This window comes from Prionailurus viverrinus, chromosome E2 (assembly GCF_022837055.1).
Source record: "Prionailurus viverrinus isolate Anna chromosome E2, UM_Priviv_1.0, whole genome shotgun sequence".
NCBI classification, from domain to species: Eukaryota; Metazoa; Chordata; class Mammalia; order Carnivora; family Felidae; genus Prionailurus; species Prionailurus viverrinus.
In genome coordinates, this window is record NC_062575.1 from 1,626,787 (window position 1) to 1,645,652 (window position 18,866).

Consider the following 18,866-nt stretch of genomic DNA (forward strand, 5'->3'; position numbering starts at 1 on the left):
GTCGAGGGGTGGGGGAGGGAAATGGCATCTACCAGTTCCTTTGTTCCTGCAGGATCTCTCCATGAATTCTGCCTCTTTGGGACACACTACAAGATGAGCAAATAACCTCCCCACTCCGTGCCCCAGGCATTCTTCGGATCACTGTCCACAAGCTGTTTGCTCTGCCTTCTCTCCAAAAGCAGTCCCAAGGCCTCCTGTCTCTATGTGATCCTGCTGACTTTTAGAACTCCAGGCTTTAAGCCCTACTGGATGCAAGTACTCATGAAATTTGGCCCCTCTTGCTTTCCAAGCTAATTGCTATGGGGATTCATTTTCCCCATGCTTTCCCATGTGCTAGTCTGTCTCTTGCCCTTCTCTGTGACCATGGCTCTCTCCCCGCAAATGTCAGCCACGATCCATTTCTCTCCCAGACCACATCTCCACACTTCCTTCTTTGATGTGGCCTCTTCTCTACCTTCAGTTGTGGAGTTTATTCTGCCTGCCAGTCTTTAAGTTGATTTCTGGAGTATTTAGGATGATTTGATATTTAGTTGTATTTGTGGGACAAGGCAAGCCTAGAGTCCTCCTACTCTGCCACATCATCCTCTCCCCAACCCCCAAAATATTTTTGTTAAGGTTTTGCTGTATCTATGTTAATGTGGGTATTGCTCTGTAATTTGTCTTAATATCATTCTCCATATGTAGTATCATGTTATTATTGGGTTCACTTAATTAGTTGGGAAATGTATGAACCTTGTTTTGGAAGACTTGTGCACAATTGGTATTGTTTCAGCTTTACATATGCTGTAAAAGTTCTAAAATGTTCCAGGGCTGACCCTAAGCTGACAGCTACATAGAAAACAGGGACAGGAGTCCTACAACCACAAGGAACTTAAATTGTCCAACAACTCGGGGCGCCTGGGTGGCGCAGTCAGTTAAGCATCCGACTTCAGCCAGGTCACGATCTTGTGGTCCGTGGGTTCGAGCCCCGCGTTGGGCTCTGGACTGATGGCTCAGAGCCTGGAGCCTGTTTCCGATTCTGTGTCTCCCTCTCTCTCTGCCCCTCCCCCGTTCATGCTCTGTCTCTCTCTGTCCCAAAAATAAACGTTGAAAAAAAAAAATTGTCCAACAACTCAAAAGAGTAGGAAACAATCTGTTTTAGACCCTCCAGAAAAGAACACATCCCCTGCCAACACCTTGATTTTAGCCCATTGAGACCTGTCCTGTGTAGGTCCTGGGTAGGACTTACAACCCACAGTGCTATAATAAATTTGTGTGGTTTAAGCCATAGGTCTGTGGTGATGTGTTAGGACAGCAATGGAAAGCTAATACATCAACATCATTCTGTGAGCATTTCTTAGCTAATTGAAGAATATTTCCTAGGTTCATGTACCTTTCCTGCCCCCAACCTGAACATAGCCTCTTTTCCGAGTGTGGGTTCTTTTTATTGAAAAATTACATTTACAAGACAATAATTGGCCACTAAATATGCTGATGTCTACTGCAGTGCCACTGCTTTCTAGGCTGAGAAGAGATAGGGGTTATGTACACAGGTACATCTACACACATTGAATTCTTCATCTACATTTAAACCTACAAAGATTTCACAAGATTGGATAAAGACTGATAAGACCCCAGTATACGCAGAAAGACTTTTATTTACAGACAAGATATAGTACCATAAAAGAAAAAGAAGAGAATACCAAATGTGCAGTCACTAACAAATAAATTGAACTTCATGAAAATTAATAAATTCTGCCCTAGGGAAGAGACTGTTAAGAAATGAAAATCAAAGGCACAGACTGTGAGAGAACACTGGTAAAGATACACCAAATAAGGAACTTCTATCTATGTAGAATATATCAAATCACAAAATAGTAAGAAACCAACCAATTTTTCTAAAAGTAGGCAAAAAACCACAGACAATTCCCTAAGGAAGATACATCGGTGGCAGATAAACACAGAGAATAATGCTCAACACTGACTCACTATGGAGATGCAAGGTAAAACCACACACCTACTAGAGTGGCTGAAATGAATAAAGGGCCTGTGTCTTACATACAAAGGTCAGCAATGTGAAGAAACTGGAAATCGAATATACTCTAGGAGGAAATATGAAATGTCACAGCTATCTAGGACACAACTTGGCAAGTTCTTACACAGTTAAATAGATCAACTTCCTGCATGACAGTGTGAGGAACTTTGTGGGCCTGCTTATTAAAATTGGGGAAAATTATAAAAACACAACTTAAAGTCTCTGGAAATGGTCCTAAAGGTATACGGCAAACAAGAAAACATTTCCTCAAGAACACCTAATATTCAGTAAGAGCAGCAAGAGCCAGTCACATCTGAACCAAGACCATTACCTCTCCCCATTCCAGTGACAGAGGTAGAAACTCTGCTCCAAATGGATACATCCAGGAACACGGGACTCCCTCTTCCTGGAGCTCCGAGGCAGAGGCCGACCTTCTCAGGAGGCAGTATGTCAGCATAGCTGGATGAGTGATGGTCCACTGCGGCTCCCTCACGAAGGCTATGTGCAGAGCTCCTCTGTCTGAAGTTAGGATGCCCGTGAGACCACACGTGCACTGCACTCCTAAAGCTTCTCTCCAGTGTGAACATTCTGATGCCCAACAAGGTTAAGTCTGTGGCTGAAGCCAAAAGACTCTTCACATTGACTGTATTCATCAGCCTATCTGGACTGAAGCTTCCACTGCTGAATCAGAGCAGACCTTTGGTAAAAGGCTTTTCCACATTAGTTGCATTCAAGACCTTTCTCCACTGTGAACTTTCTGGTGTTGAATGAGGTTGAAACGCTGGCTAAAGGATTTCCCACAATTACTGCACTCATAAGGCATTTCTCCAGTGTGAATCCTCCGGTGTTTAACAAGGCTGGAGCTGTGGCGAAAAAACTTCCCACATTCCCTGCACTCATAAGGTCTCACTCCAGTGTGAACCCTCTGGTGTTTAACGAGGCTGGAATTCTCACTGAAGAATCTCCCACATTCGTTGCACTTAAAAGGCTTTTCTCCAGTGTGAACTTTTCGATGTTGCATGAGGCTAGAGCTTTGGCTAAAAAATTTCCCACATTCGCTGCACTCGTAAGGCCTTTCTCCAGTGTGAACCCTCCAGTGATTAATAAGGCTTGACTTGTGGCTATAGAATTTCCCACATTCACTGCACTTATAAGGTCTTTCTCCAGTGTGAACTCTCTGGTGTTTCATGAGGCTTGAGTTAAAGCTAAAGAATTTCCCGCATTGGCTGCACTCATAAGGCCTCACTCCAGTGTGGATCCTGTGATGCTGAACCAGCGTGGAATTATGCCTGAAAGCTTTTCCACATTCACTGCATGTAAAAGGCTTTTCTCCAGTGTGGACTCTCTGGTGTTGAATGAGGTCGGCATTGCGGCTAAAGGATTTTCCACACTCCCTACACCCGTAAGGCCTTTCTCCAGTGTGAACTATTTGGTGTATAAAAAGGTTTGATTTATGGCTAAATAACTTCCCGCATTCACTGCACTCATAAGGCTTTTCTCCAGTATGTAGTCTCTGGTGCTGAACAAGTAAGTATTTCTGACCAAAGGCTTTCCCACATTCACTGCATTCGTAATGCCTTTTTCCAGGCTGGAAGGCCTCCCCACCTTCGGTGCTCCTATGTGGCTTCCCTCCACTGTGGGTCACCTGATGGTTAAGAAAACCAGCACTAACTGGAAAGTCCTTCCCACCCTCCTCGCCCTCTTCTCTCCTTAAAGATCTCTCTCCACAGTGCAGCTTCTGCTGTTGAAGTTTTGCTCTGAACACTCCTTCTACATAAACACTCTGCCCAGAAGGCGCTTCCTCGACCTCTGCTCTACGCCGCAGACCTGAAAGCAAAGAGATGCTGGTGAAGTGTGTGTGCACTTCCGTGCAGGGGAGGGGGGAGCACGCTTACAGATGTGTCCGACCCACCCAGGAATCAGTCCACAGTATTGCCGGCAGAATCGGGCCTGGGGTTCGGGGCCAGGGAGGGCCTGCTGTGCAGTGCCAGGCCTGGTGGGCTCACACACTGGCGAGGGGCCTCATGAGCAGCAAGGACACAAGGATGGGGTGTAGGCTGGGTCTCCAACACATTCCTCTGCAAATGGCCTTCAGCAAGGCCGCTGAGGGCACAGGAACACCGTGCGGAAGGGTGTGTCCAGGCCCAGAAGAAATCAAATGCAACTGAACAGCTGGTGTTCAAGGACCATTAAAGATACGTGCATGCCTCATGACACATTCGGTGAATGCCTGTACTGTAACCTTGAAAACTCCATATTCTCCCACTGCCTCTACATCCCCACAAACAGGCTGTGAGCTATGTGACCATGTGCACTAGTGTGACTAGGTGGGGCCCTGCCACAAGTCCCCCTTCCTGCCCGCCCATGACTGGGACCTGGTGCCATTCAAACGCACCAATGAAATTCCCTCACTCCTTTTCTTGTGCGCCCCCCCTGCCTCCCAGTTCAAGCACTTGCCCACAGGTCACCTCTATGTCCCAGCCTGGCTGAGCTCCCTCCCTGTGCTCTCCCTCCCAGCGGAGTATAAATTTTGTTTATTCCCGCGCCTGCCTCACAAGCGAATACAAAATGGTTGGCGTCACAAACAGGATGGTCTGGTCACAGGGCAAAGATTTAGGAAATTTCTGGAACTGCTCGGTTTATTAACCCGCTGTCCCAGATGGGCTCCACCACCTGGGGAGGCAGTGCAGTGCTCCTATGTGCTGGTTTGAGCTGTTGTGTCGCCTCTCAGGCACTGCCAAGGCTTTCCACACTAAATTGTGGAGTTCATTCTCCTAAAATACCCCGAGACTTCACTTCTTGCCAGGCCTGACTCAACAGGGTGGTGGGGATGGGGACTGGGTGAGTGTCCAGGGCTCCCTGATTAAGGGGCAGACTGGTATAGTTGGCTAAACATCTATGAAGTCTCCATGGGGATTGAGGGTGAGGGTGGAAGGGCAGGCTCCCCGCAGCCAGCAAAGACACTGAATGTCAGGCGTGGGCCATTAGCTGTTTGTCAACAGAGGAGGGCTGGGTGACCTTCGGGAGATGCCTCCCGTGTGCTTGCAGCACCAGCACGGGGAAGTTCCTCACGTTCCCACTCAAGTCCGTGTTCCTCCTCAGACCCAACCACCGATTTGCACCCCTTCAATGGGAGTCTACTGTGGCCCCCCATGAGGGTCAGTACTACGGGCACCCCCTTCTCCACCGTGTTGTGTTGCTGCTGTTGCTATTTGTCTCCCAAACCCATGGGTATCAATGGGTCCCGTCCCTGGAGGTAAGTAGCTCAAAATATTAGGCCCAGGATCTCGGCAGGAACATTCAGTTCTAGCACCTCCCAATAATCAGAGGAGGTGAACCAATGATTCAAGAAAGGTAAAACAACTTTGAAACATTTCTGGGTTCTGATTAGTGCTGCTGCCTGCCAACTGCGATCTCTGCTCCCAAGGGATAGGACCGACACCCCCCCCCCCCAAAGGTCATCTGGCCACCACAGCTCTCCTCAATGGATTCCAACCCAGCTGAGGTCACCCACAGAGATGGGGCCACAGGAAGAAAGCATCCAAGGTCTTTCAGACCCAGCAGGTCAAGAACACAGGAGATCACAGGGAACTAGAAGGTAAAATTCATAACTTCACAAGATTGGAAATCCAAACTATTAAAGATTCTGTGCAAAGAGATGGAGCGGGGAAGGAGCTCAGTGGTTACCGAGAGTATTTACTACGGGCGCGCAGCTCTTGTTCACAGAGCCCCAGAGATGAGGCAGCTGCTGGCATCACTTCAAAGAGCTGAAGATGCATCATCTACTTCAGGATCCTCTGGCTCACCAAGGCCAATCTCACATGGTATTTGGGGCTGAAGGCACCCAAGGAGGACACAGGGTATCCCCAATGTCAGCACAGGGGTGACAGAGGCTAGAACTTTTTGAGGTTATATCAAAGCCTCAGGTGAGGAATCTGAACCCTCTCCCACCCCTCAGGATTCAGAAGCCCTGCCTCCGTGGACTTGGGTTTCCACGGCCTGGAGATGGCTGACAGAAAACCATCCCACTACCAGGGATGCCCTCATGCTCCTCCGCAAAAATCAGAAAGGTTCAGTGGACCTATCAGTGCTTTGAACATTCAGACAAGAACAATCCAGAGGAGCCTCTTTGTCACGGAGTCTAGGAGTTGTTCTTGAAGGCACCCTTCCCAATTCACAGCAGAGCTGCTTAATTTTATCGGCATGTCCACGCCAAGCAGGATGGAATGGATTTCCCGACAAGCCATAGGGCTCCACCTGCCATGACTTACCTCACAAAGTCTGACTTTCCACACTCCGCCTCCTAGGATGCAGACACCCCCCCCCTCCCACCTCCACTATTCAGCCTGCTCTGTCCTTCCCAATTTGCTGATGCTGCTTCTGGGCGATGTGGCTTTGCCTCATTTACTGACAGCTGAGACACCCTATGAACTACTAGTCAAGCTATCCCCAAATTATAACAACTAAAGGAGATTAAAAGAGCCTCACCCATTATTACCCAGAGGTCTGTAGGCTTAGGGAACCACTCCTCTGGAACCACCCAACGATGCTTCCAGCTCCGAAAATGGCAGCCGCCAAGGCCTCTCCAGTGAGGATTCAGCGGGGCCTCAGGCCCGGTCACACTCCCCAAGGGCAATCACCCATATATAACTCTGGTAGTTCACTGGAACTCTAAAAATAAACATTTCCTAACTTTACAGACTACAGGAGCCCAAGCTACCATCATTCCAAGCAACCCAACTCAGATTTAAAGGAGGTGCCCCTTTTAAACTACAGGGTAATGCCAGTAAAACAATTCATGGCAACAAAAGTGCACTTGCTGTCAATACTGCAACAATCCTCATTAAACGGCTGCCTGTCACAGTGGCCCCTAATGCTTTGAGTCTTCCTGCTGTAGACAGAGATACCACTGCAGGCCGTGTACAAAGCTGGACAAGCCATAGTCCCTGGCCCTGCCAGTAAGAATCACCAAGTGAGAGCCGGGGGCGCCCCTGCTGGTGAAGGCAGTAAATACACCACAGTATCACCTGAAACAAGGGGGCCTTCAGAGGACTGTTCGAGATCTACTAAAGGAAGGGGCCATTCTTCTAATTTCCTCTTTCAGTAACCCTGTTTGGCCAGTCATCAAGGCTTCTACCAACAGTGCCACTTAACTATCGCTTAAGTTCCCCCCAGCGAGGCTCTAATACCTAACACAACTGAACTAAAGGGTGCCCAGGGACTATTTTGCTGTGGTAGATCTGGGCAGTGTATTTTATTCAGTAACTACTACCAGTCATAGCCCGTGTGCCTTTGCCTTTCAAGGAACCCAACACACATTTACTGAGTTGTCCACCAGTGACTTAGCCCGGCCACCGTCCACCATCTCTCAGGACCCAGAAAGGGTCCCCCCAGGCACCTTGTCTGCTTACACCACCTGCCTTTGTCCCCAGCTATACTCCCCGGGAGTGGCTGCACGTTACAATGACGTCACTCTCACAGGCCTTCCTCTTGTGCCCAGGAACCAGCCACGCTTGACCAATGCCCCCGTTAGGGCTCTTGCCTCCTCGCGGGCACATTGGCCTTCAAGTAACAGCGCCTCTGGATTCCACTACAACCCAAACTCATGGGTACACCACTTTCTGTACTTTCCGCTGCTGACCCCAGGAGTCTGTACGCCAGTGTGCGGTGCTCACACTGGGGATCCCCACAGCTCTTCATCCGCCGGGTACCCACCCCCTTTGCTATCGACCCCAGGAAAAACAGGCAACACTTATTCCCATCTGAGTAGGCCTGGCCATACCACGGGAGACACCAGAGCTGGCCCCAGTTCAGCAGCCTTTTTCAAGTGGGATTACAACATGACTGCCCACCAGCACCTTCTGGCGGCCTCTCAAGGTCACAGACAAAGGCTGTACTAAACACTGGTCCGCGTGCAACAAGCCCACGAGTCTCTAAGCCCACGTGGCCACGGATAACAGACTGGCTTACAACTGTTTACCAGCCAGGAGAGGAGGTGTTCGTGTTCCTCGGGGTACTTCCTGCTGAATGTAAATCACTAATTCTAGATAGCTATAAGCCGAGCTTTGAAGATTAGGCCAAGAGAAAAATCTTTCAGGGGCGCCTTAGCTGGTTAAGCATCCGACTCTTGATCTGGGCTCAGGTCCTGATCTCACGGTTTGTGGGCTCGAGCCTTGCTGACAGCAGGGAGCCTGCCTGGGATTCTCTCTCTCCTCTCTCTCTCTGCCCCTCTCTCCGCTTATGCACGCTCTCTCTCTCAAAATAAATGATAAGCATTAAAAAAAAAAAAAATCTTTCATAATGTAACCAAAACCTTCCAACAGCTTCCCTTAAACCAAGAGGTACCTGACCGGTTCTCCTGGCTTTCCCCCACTAAGTGCAGTGTCTGGCTGAGGCCTGGGTTTCAAGCCCTCACCCTGTGCCTAGGACCCCTCCCCGCGGTCTGCATCAGAGCTTGCCTTGGGTGGCTAGACCAAGCTACGCCAGGCACCTCTAACATCCCCACCCCCAGGAGGCAAGTGTGAGCCATCCCACCTCGTCCTGCCGATGGGGTTGAGCCACCACAGGCTCAATTGTACTGTAACCTTTTAAACTTCTGTATTTTCCTGCTGCCTCAACATCCCCACAAACAGGCTGTGAACACTCCACCCAGGGACCAGCCTACCCAAGTGATGTCCTGTCACAAGTCCCCCTTCTTGACCTCTCCTGTGACCTAGTGACATTCGAATGTTCCAAATGACATGTGCTCACAGCTGTTCTTGCGTCCGCCCCCTGACCCACCGGTCCTCACTCACTCTCTGCTTCCCCCTGCTTGGCTGAGCCCACTCCCCGAGTGCTCCCTCCCACGTGAACCCCTCCCCACACACCCCCAGTGTGTCGTGACTATCTCTGGACCTGCTTATGACCCCCCCCACACATACCCCGAGCGTGTCGTGATGGTCTCTGGACCTGCTTGTGACCCCCCTACACACCCACACACCCCCAGCGTGTCGTGACTGTCTCTCTGGACCTGCTGCACATAATAAACTTTGCTTTTTCCTGAGCTGCTCTTGACTCTCCTCTTGTGGCTCTGCCCAACAGACCATCTCATAAAACACAAAACAAGGCCACTGTTGGGGAACACTGCAGAGGGAGCAGTGGGGAAGATCAGGTGAGATCCGGAGGACGGGCAGAGGGAAGGGGATGGTCCTCAGTCAGAGATCAGAGTAGACGTGGTAAAAGCACAACTGAGAAAGAAAAGCTGGAACTCAGCTGTGGCCTGGGCCTCGGCACCCAACCACCAGGGTCCCATGCAAGGACTCCTGGTATGACCTGAGCCCGTCCCTGAGTTCACATCTGCCCAGCCCCTCCCTCCAAGTACCTCTTGGCATGGCTGCAGTCATGACTCCACGGGGAGGCAAGGAGGGCTGTCTCCACCACTCCAACTGGGTAATTTCATGACTCCTGGAAGACGCAAGTCCTAAGGGAGAGATAAGACAGGTAGATCAAAGCGACCCACCTCATGACAGACCACAGGAAAGAAAACTAAATATTACAGAAGAATCTTAGAAGACACTCCTGCAGGAAGAGCCCAGTCAAGCAGTGGCTCTGTCGGTGCCTCAATAGCTGTTATAGGCACATCCCACACGTCAGCCAGAGAACAGGGCAGAGCGTGGGGCACAGAGCGGCCATGGACCTTCACGGCATCCCTGGGCCAGGGAGAGGCGACAGGGTGTGACCCATTAGGCTGACTGCAAGACTCCTGATCCCCAAACTTTCCTGCATGGCTTTGGAGCAGCGAGCATTCAGGCAGCTCAAGAACAGTAGGGGTAGTGCACGGAGCCCAGGCCGTCAGAGCACCTACTCAAGAACACAGGGAAGAAGTGCCCACAGTCTGGCTTTGGAAAGGCCAAACCAGCCCGTGAGGGAAAGGGGAAGAGCAGACCCCAGCCCAGGACACGGCACTGGGTTGTGAGGACCTTACCCAGAGAGGCCATCAGTGCAAAGTTCTCCAGCATCACATCACGGTACAGGAGTCTCTGGGCTTCATCAAGGAGACCCCACTCTTCCCAGGAGAAGCGGACAGCCACGTCCTCAAAGGTCACACAGCCCTGTCAAGATGGGGCAGCTGAGTTTATGTGTACCCTCCTTTCCCAGGACTCCAGCCATCCCCACAAACGTCCTCACCTCAGAGGAGCCATTGATGCCTGCTTGCTCCTCACTGTCCCGATAAGCACTGTTCAGACCTCAGCAACAACAGGTGGGCAGGAAAATGCCACCTGAGTTCTGGGCCTGGCATGCAGAGCGTCACCCTTCTGCCAGACAATTCACTTGGAGTCCCCCAGACTGTGCTTCCCAAACACAACTAACTTGGGGCCACTGTGCTCCCTTCAGCCCCTGTACAAGGGCCTGGAGCCATCCCAACACGCACGTCACTGTGCCACACCTCCCTTCGTATCTCCGCACCCCCCCCCCCAACGCCATGCATCTCCCTGGCCTCACCAAATGCCACTGTATGCCTTGGCACATGTAATCAGAACTCCATCCTATCCCGGACTTCCCAAGGCAACCCCCAGGCCTGTTTTCGAGGCCTTCCTGCCTGGCCCTTGTCCTCGCTTCGTCCTCAGCCACCAGGAACCACACACAGATGTCAGACGCCCTCGGCTCTCCTCCACTGCCATGTTGCAAAGGTGTCCCCTCACCCGTCTCAGTTTCCTCTGACACTTCTGTGAGCCGAAGCCAACCCGTCTCTCACACGAGGCTGGCCAATTCTCCCCGAAGACCCCATGTGATCTTGAGCTAATCTCCTGGTCCCAGCAAAGGTCAGAACAGGAGCCTGGGGAGCCCGGAGCTGGATGAATAAGCAGAGGTGCCATCTTCACTGTCACCTCACTGCCCCGTCCCCACATCCATCTCATGGCCACAGGCCACCAGCCAGACCCTCCACACTCCTACACGCGGTCCCCATGGACACTGTTCTCCCTCAGGAGTCTTTGTGAAGCCTACCACCCCTACCCAGGTGTCCAGCAAGGCTTGGTCCTTGGCCCCACACCCCCCTTCCCTTGTTACCATATGGCATCGCCACCAGGGCCTGAAGATGCTCCTGCCAAATCTGATCCACGGCTCCATTCTGATCCACGCACCGTCCGTACCATGGGCGTCTCCAATCTGAGCGCTTCACCTCAGCTCCAGACTTGTGTGTCTGGGCGCCCCCTCGACACATCCACTTGAGGGTCCCTGAGGCATCTCATTCGACACAGCCCAAACCCGACTCCTGGTATTCCCGCTGAAAATGACTCTTACCACCGAGTCGGCCCTGGTGCTACGTGCCCGCTTCCAGCTGCTAAGACCAAACATCTCGGAGCCACCACGGACTCTTGTACTTCTTCCTCCCACCCTCCACGTCACAAAGTCTGCTCAGACCTACTGATAAGCAGACACAGATTCCAATATATCTCCCGCCTCTGCAGCCGCCACCAACACTCACCTGACTATTGTGGCTGCCACCTCCCCACGTCTGCTCCTGGCCACTACTCCAGCTCCAATTTCTATTTCCTGCTGTTTCCACCACACACAACAGAGACCTAAAGTTGCATGAGCATTCATGGCCCAGCCTCACCTCTAGCATTTTCCAATGTTTCTCACTGTGAATGTGATGCCTTATAAACCTAATGCCACTGGTTGCCAGGAATGGGAACCAATCTGTTAAATTCCCGGTCTGGACTCAGGCCCCCGACCTTAGGTGATCACCGTCCAGGGATCTAGGATGGAGGGGTGGGGAGAGTAGTGGGGAAAGAGTCACAGAATCCTGGAGACCACGTAGATGGGAACTGAGCAGAGACACCCCTCATGACCCTCTGCACGGTCTGGAAGCAAATCTGCAGCCAACAAGAACCTACAGAAAAGCAAGGCTGGGAGAGGCAGGCAACAGTATTGGGCCACAAAGGCCGCTCAAGGGCCTCACACCACCCGGGCCTCGGTCCTCAGGGATGCGTCTTACCCGCTGCGTGACTTTGGACAAATACTCAACCACCCTGTGCCTCAGCGTTGGCATCTGTGAAATGGGAATAACAGTGGTGTCCATCCAGTGGTGCAACCGTTTATATCAAACTCATCCCTATGTGTCAAGTACTGAGTAGTGACTCTTACTCTCCTCATAATTAACACTTTTATCAACATTTTTTAGGTTTATTTATTTTGAGAGAGAGAGAGCACACAGACAGGGGAGGAGCAGAGAGAGAGGAAGGGAGGGAGAGAGGGAGAGAGAGAGACAGAGAGACAGAGAGAGGGAGAAAGGGAATCCTAAGCAGGCTCCGCGCTGTCAGCGTGGAGCCCGATTTGCGGCTTGAATTCATGAACCATGAAATCATGATCTGAGCTGAAACCAAGAGTCAGACGCTTGACCAACTGAGCCACCCAGGAACCCCCTTTTGTCAACATTTTCAGTGAAAATGCACTGACAATATTGAAAGTGTATTTTGTACATGCCTTTTAACTAATAGAATGTGATATTCGAGGCATTTGATTTCAATCAGATGCTTAGCAGTACATTAAAACCTCAATTATTGGGGTGCCTGGGTGGCTCAGCCAGTTAAGTGTCTGACTTCAGCTCAGGTCACAATCTCACAGTTCGTGGGTTCCAGCCCCACGTCGGGCTCTGTGCTGACAGCTCGGAGCCCGGAGCCTGCTTCGGGTTCTGTGTCTCCCTCTCTCTCTGCCCCTCCTCCACTTGCACTCTAGCTCACTCTCAAAAATAAACATATTTAAAAATTAAAAAAAAACAAACCCTCAGTTATTAAGGGCTTACATCAACTTAGCTCATTAAATTTTTATTGTCATTGCCAATGTATGTATGCGTATACACACATGTGTGTATGTGTACACGTGTATGCACATGCATATATACACATATGTATGTATTTTTATCAATTAATGTTTAAATAAGCACTTACTCACATAAAGTCACAAGTTAATAAACTGGGAGCTCGGGCAGAGGAAATAGAGTAGATACTAGCCCTGGTGGCCCCTGGCTGTTTGCTGTGCTCTCCCCTAAGGGCAGTCCTGATGCGGCCTTTCCAGAGACTCAGCCCTCCAGCCCTGAAGGCTGCGGAAACTTAAGCACCAAGAGGGGCTGCTCCACGCACCGGACTGGCCTTTCCTTTCCTCCACAAGGAGCGGACACAGGGGTCCTGCTGAGGCTGGAATGGCAACCATCTCGGTCTCCCTTCCAGTCCTGGGTCCTTACACCCTATAACCCTCCACTGACTCACACACCCACCAGAACCACGTGGGACCACGGGATCGACCACTTTGGAAGCAGCCCCGCCTCCAGGCCCATGTGAAATATGAACTTGGCAATTCTTCTTCCTAAATAGGAGTCCCAGGCCTTGCCCTGGTTCAGGACAATGCCTACCAGCCCTCGGTTTCACACAGACCTCTCCCCAGAACTTGAGACGCGAGTGAGCAAGCTACCCACGTGACACCTGCACGCCACACGGTAACCTCGGTAATCTTGGATTACCCTGTCCCAAATCCAACTCCTACTCTTCTCCCTGAAGTGTGCTCCTGCACGAACTTCCCCATCTCCATCCTTACCGAGATTTTCAGGAAACATTTAGGGGAAAAAAAGAAAAAAGCAAACAAAAACACTGATGGTCCTTCATTCCCTTCTTTCTCTCACAGCCACTTCTGATGCAGCAGGAAATTCTGTCCAGTTTTAAAACTCCATCTGAGACCTATCAGTGCACCCCCTCCCCTGCCATCGGCCCAGCCCCGGCCACAACCCTCTAGCTGTCCACTGAACGGACTTGCTCCGCCCTCCTCACTAAGACGCCTTTGAAAACTCTGAGCAACAGATGGGGTCCCTCCTATGTGCACAGCGTTCCGTGGCCACCAACGGCTCAGAGCGAAGGTTCAGCCGCTCAGGCTGCCTTTCCGCTCGTGACCCGTCCCCTCTCGAGCTGTTCCCTGGGGACAAACCCCAGGCCCTGTCCCTCTGCCTGTGACCCTCCTCTGCCTGTGACCCTCCCACACCGCATCACACTGGCTGACAGAAATGGGGACCCGACCCAGGGTCGTAAGCGTGGGCCGCCCCTTCGGACTTCGGCATGTGCGGGGAGGACCCGGGGACCAGCGCTTACCGGAGCCGGGCCCCTCTGCGCGGCCACCGCCATCGGACTCTGGGCGGAACAGCGTCCGGAGAGGAGGACCAGCACGGGCCCCGCGCACCCCGACCCCGATCCAGAATCGGGGTCACCCCCGGACGCAGCTGGCGAGCCTCGGACCGGCCTCCTCTCGCGTCTTCCCGCTCCCGTTGCCCCAGCCCCAGGGCAGCCTCCGGGAGCCTCAGATCAGACCGAGCGGCCCTAGACACCCCGAAACGCCCGCCCCTGCGGCCGCGCCATAAGTCCCTCCCAGCGCGTGCCCCACGCGGGGAAACGTCAGTTTTCATTGGCCGAGCGTGAATGCCGCGGGGCGCAGCGCCTCCTGGGTAATGTAGTTTCCACCGCCCCACCGGGAAGGCGGTGGCCAAGGCCCAGAGAGGTGGCTGGAGAAATCTGGGTCAAGAACTGTCCCAGACTCTCCAACAGAGGAGTGTAGCTGGGCCTGGATTTCAGTTTCCCCGAGCATCTGGTGCCACAGGCGTTCCTCCTCGTGAAGGACTGAAAGCGACTCTCACAGTAAAGCGGTTTCCTCGGAATGAACCAATGATACATTACCAGACTTCCCTTGCCAAGGGGATGCCCGATATCAAAGACAGCGATGGTGAAGCAACGCCTGTTGTGTGAGGAGAAATGGCTTAGTTCTGAACGTAGGTGGGGAGGTAGTCGGGGATCCCAGGTGTTCACCTTCCTGCCTCACCCCACACATCTGTGTGTGTCTCCCCAACCCCCCCCCCCCCCATTTTGTAATGTTTTTAAAATTTTATTTATTGAGGGGCGCCTGGGTGGCTCAGTCGGTTGAGCGTCCGACTTCAGCTCAGGTCACGATCTCGCGGTCCACGAGTTCCCGCGTCGGGCTCTGGGCAGATGGCTCAGAGCCTGGAGCCTGCTTCCTATTCTGTGTCTCCCTCTCTCTCTCTGCCCCGCCCCCATTCATGCTGTGTCTCTCTCTGTCTCAAAAATAAATAAACGTTAAAAAAAAAAATTAAAAAAAAAATTAAAAAAAATAAAATTTTATTTATTGAGAGAGCATAAGCAGGGGAGGGGCAGAGGGGGGGCGGGGACAGAGCATCCGAGGCGGGCTCTGTGCTGACAAGCTGACAGCATGAGCTTGATGTGGGGCTGGAACTCACCAACCAGGAGACCATGACCTAAGCTGAAGCCGGATGCCTAACCTACTGAGCCACCCAGGTGCCCGCCCTTTCCCTTTTTAAGGGCCCAACATTGGTGTTCAAGTAGGACAATAGGCTTCAAACCCATAAGCCAACACTCCTCTCACTCCCAGATTTCTCCCCTTCATCCCTTTCTATTCCGTGTTCCCACTGCCCTTTCATTTCCACAGACAAAGCAAACTCCCTGCGGGTAGGAAGGATGCTGAACTATTACTGACACCAGGCAGCACTGGTAAAAGAAACATCACCAGTTTAGTATGTGGACTCCCGGCACCTCCCTCACCGCTGGTTCCATTTCTTTGGACCCAGTCTTCATTTCCCCAATTCTTCTCCTGTCCCTATCATCTGTGGGCTGAGCAGTGACTAAGTCCATCACTGCCTTGGAATCACTCGTGAGAACAAAAGATGATGAAGCATTCGCTCCTTCCTGTGACTTTCTGGAAGTAGGTGTTAAGTGCTAGGTGATTCTGGAAAGGAATTTAGAGTCAATATCGGAGTTGAGAACAGGAAGTGATAGAGACTCAAGTGGCACTAGTTATTAAATCAGGCCACAATGTGGCATGTGACTCTAGACTATCATTTAGGGAAATATACATAAGTGGTAAACTATAAAGATATCAATAGCATGATAATCAAAATGTCAGATGAACTCTAGGGAGCCTCAGGGTCATGTAAAGGGAGCAAGGGAAAAGGAATGCCTAAGAAACATTATATATTCTGTTTTACATTGGGTGATAGTTTTATAGGTGTGGTCTTTATGAAAGAAAAGACACGGGGCTCCTGGGTGACTCAGTCCATGAAGCATCCAACTCTTGGTCTTGGCTCAGGTCATGATCTCATGGTTTGTGAGATCAAACCCCACGTTGGGCTCTGTGCTAACAGCATGGAGCCTGCTTGGGATTCTCCCTCTTTCTCTGCCCCTCCGTGGCTCTCTCACACACACACACTCTCTCTGTCTCAAAAATAAATAAATAAACTTAAAAAAGAAAGCATGAAGGGCACCCGGGTGGTTCAGTCTGTTGAGGGTTGACTGTCCAACTCTTGATTTTGGCTCAGGTGATGATCCCAAGGTCATGGGATCGAGCCCCACATCAAGCTCCCACTCAACATGGAGTGTGCTTAAGATTGTCTCCCCCTCTGCCCCTCTCCCTGCTCCCTAAAAAAAGAAAAGAAAAGAAAAAGCACAATTTGTACATCTCTTATTAACACTCAACTGAATGTATAGCAGTTTTTAAAGTAAAGAAAGAGAAAAGGCTATGTAGATAGTCTAATTTTGTCACAGGAATAAACAAATGGATGATCTCAACAGCCTGAAACAGCCACACAAGGATGTGGAATTTGATCACTGGATCAGTGAGGACAGAACAGGCAATTTAATCATTTAGTTTAGGTAAAATGATTATCTACTGTCTCCAAACGTAACTGGGATTAGTTCTAATTAGCTGTGGTAAGACATACAGACACAGAAATTATTTTCAGAAAGGAAGAAGCCATCACTCCAATCCTTAGAAACAAGAGGCACGCCATGCAATGTAGGGCCACATGGGGAAGCACCAGGGTGGATCAGGAGGCAGAGGAGAGGTGAAAGATGGCCCAGAGTCTTTACTGGGGTTCTCATGGGAAGGACAAGCCAAAGTACCTACTTTGCTCAGTAGGTACACTGAGCAAAGCTTGGATTGGATAGTTTGAATAACTTTAGCGGACTCTGGGATATAGTCAGTAGGACTCAACAGCTGCTACTCCTTCTGGGTGAAATCTACAGTCCCATTCCTGAAAGCTGTCAATGTTTTGTTTACTTTGAAAAGGAGAAAGAGGTCTCCGCTCCCCTCAAGGAGAGCAGTACACCAGAGAACATAGGCTACATGTCCTGGTCGACCTCAGGTAGGCTGGGCAGGACTTTGGGGTGGGACCGAATCCAAATCTGTTTACCTGATGCACAGCAAAGCCAATCATTGGGACATAAGATATGCAGGAGGAAAATGGGAACTATACTCTTGAACTTTTATCTTTTTTTTAATGCTTTTAAAATATTTATTTATTGTTGAGAGAGACAGAGAGAGAGGGAGACACAGAATCCAAGCAGGCTCCAGGTTCTGAGCTGTCAGTGCAGAGCTCAACATGGGTCTCGAGTTCAAAAACCATGAGATCATGACCTGAGCTCAAGTGGGATGCTTAACTGACTGAGCCACCAGGTGCCTCCTCTTGAACTTTTCTCTATAACTCTGCCCACTTCCTTGCCTTCCTCAGAACACTATCCACGTTTCTACCTGAATCTGTGTCTCCTGAATTGCAATTCTAATTGCCAAATAAGACTCTATTGTTTTTCATTGTCAGTGACTTCTTTCTTGGTCAACAAGTTATATTCCAAATTTTTCCTCTTCTAGCCTAAAAAAATATATGCTCTGATCCTATTTATCATATTTAAGCTAAAAATCACAAATATCTATTTGATACATTAATACATTTGAGTTGTGAAAATTAGTTAATGGGAAACCTCACTAAAAGGAGTCAAGAGGTTTCCACAGGGGAAGCTCTCACTCTCTCTCTCACTTGTAGTCAATTGCAGACCCAAAAGGAAGAGATGGACTTGACCTTACCTGGACTAGACCTTGCATGTTGATACTCTACTACTCCAACTAAAGGTAGAGATACTTTTCTCATCCCCTCAGGCAACAGCTCAGCCAATAAAGGTACCACACTATTAATCCCAGTTTACCCCAATGGATTTGTAGTTCATAACAGCCTTCCCAACTTTCCTCTTTTCGCCCTGTGAAATTGTGTCTCTCCTTTGTTCCCCAGACTCACCTACAGTTTTACTGCAGCTTATTTGTCCTGGATTGGAATTCTCTTTTCCCAAATCAACCCATCTTTTGCTGGTAAAATAACTGGCAGCTTCTATTTTTAAAGTTAACAGAATTACAAATGCATTTTCTTCCCATTTAGAAATAGAAGGGATTTAGAACATTAAGCAAATAGCCTTCTCTCAGTGAGTATCTGGAGGAATGCATGGGAATTCCATCATTTTAACCCCACAGGGGGATATGTTCACATTTTGCATAGATAATGAACATTTGTTTTATTTTTTAAATTTTTTTTAACGTTTTATTTTTATTTTTGAGACAGGGAGAGACAGAGCATGAACAGGGGAGGGTCAGAGAGAGGGAGACACAGAATCCGAAACAGGCTCCAGGCTCCGAGCCATCAGCACAGAGCCCGACCGGGCGCTCGAACTCATGGACCGGGAGGTCATGACCTGAGCCCAAGTCGACCGCTTAACTAACTGAGCCACCCAGGCGCCCCTGAACGTTTGTTTTAATCAAAAGATGCACATCTCTCTCGATCCTCGTTCCTTCTCTCATTGCAGACCTTTCATCTGAGATCAAGCTTTTTTGGACTTGAATATTTTGTTTAGAAATTTATTGCCTGTGGGTTTGTTTTCCATTACATGAATCACTTTGGGCCTCAAATATTCTTATGTCACACTCACTTAAACGACATTTTTTACTGTATCCAAATTTAACATTTATTTATTATTGAGAC

The 18,866-nt window shown here is 50.1% G+C and overlaps 2 protein-coding genes across 2 annotated transcripts in view; both read right to left on the reverse strand.

Moving 5' to 3' along the window:
* The window catches only part of LOC125152410 (zinc finger protein OZF-like), a 516,059-nt gene that overhangs the window by 384,040 nt on the left and 113,153 nt on the right, over window positions 1–18,866 (reverse strand). The window lies entirely within an intron of this gene.
* On the reverse strand, window positions 1,620–11,986 carry LOC125152424 (zinc finger protein 773-like). The gene is made up of 5 exons (XM_047834335.1): window positions 11,063–11,986; window positions 10,696–10,844; window positions 9,978–10,104; window positions 9,375–9,473; window positions 1,620–3,841 (listed from the first exon to the last, which is right to left on the reverse strand). The coding sequence occupies exons 1-5, from the start codon at window positions 11,214–11,216 to the stop codon at window positions 2,745–2,747; spliced, it is 1,626 nt and encodes a 541-aa protein (XP_047690291.1). The 5' UTR covers window positions 11,217–11,986; the 3' UTR covers window positions 1,620–2,744.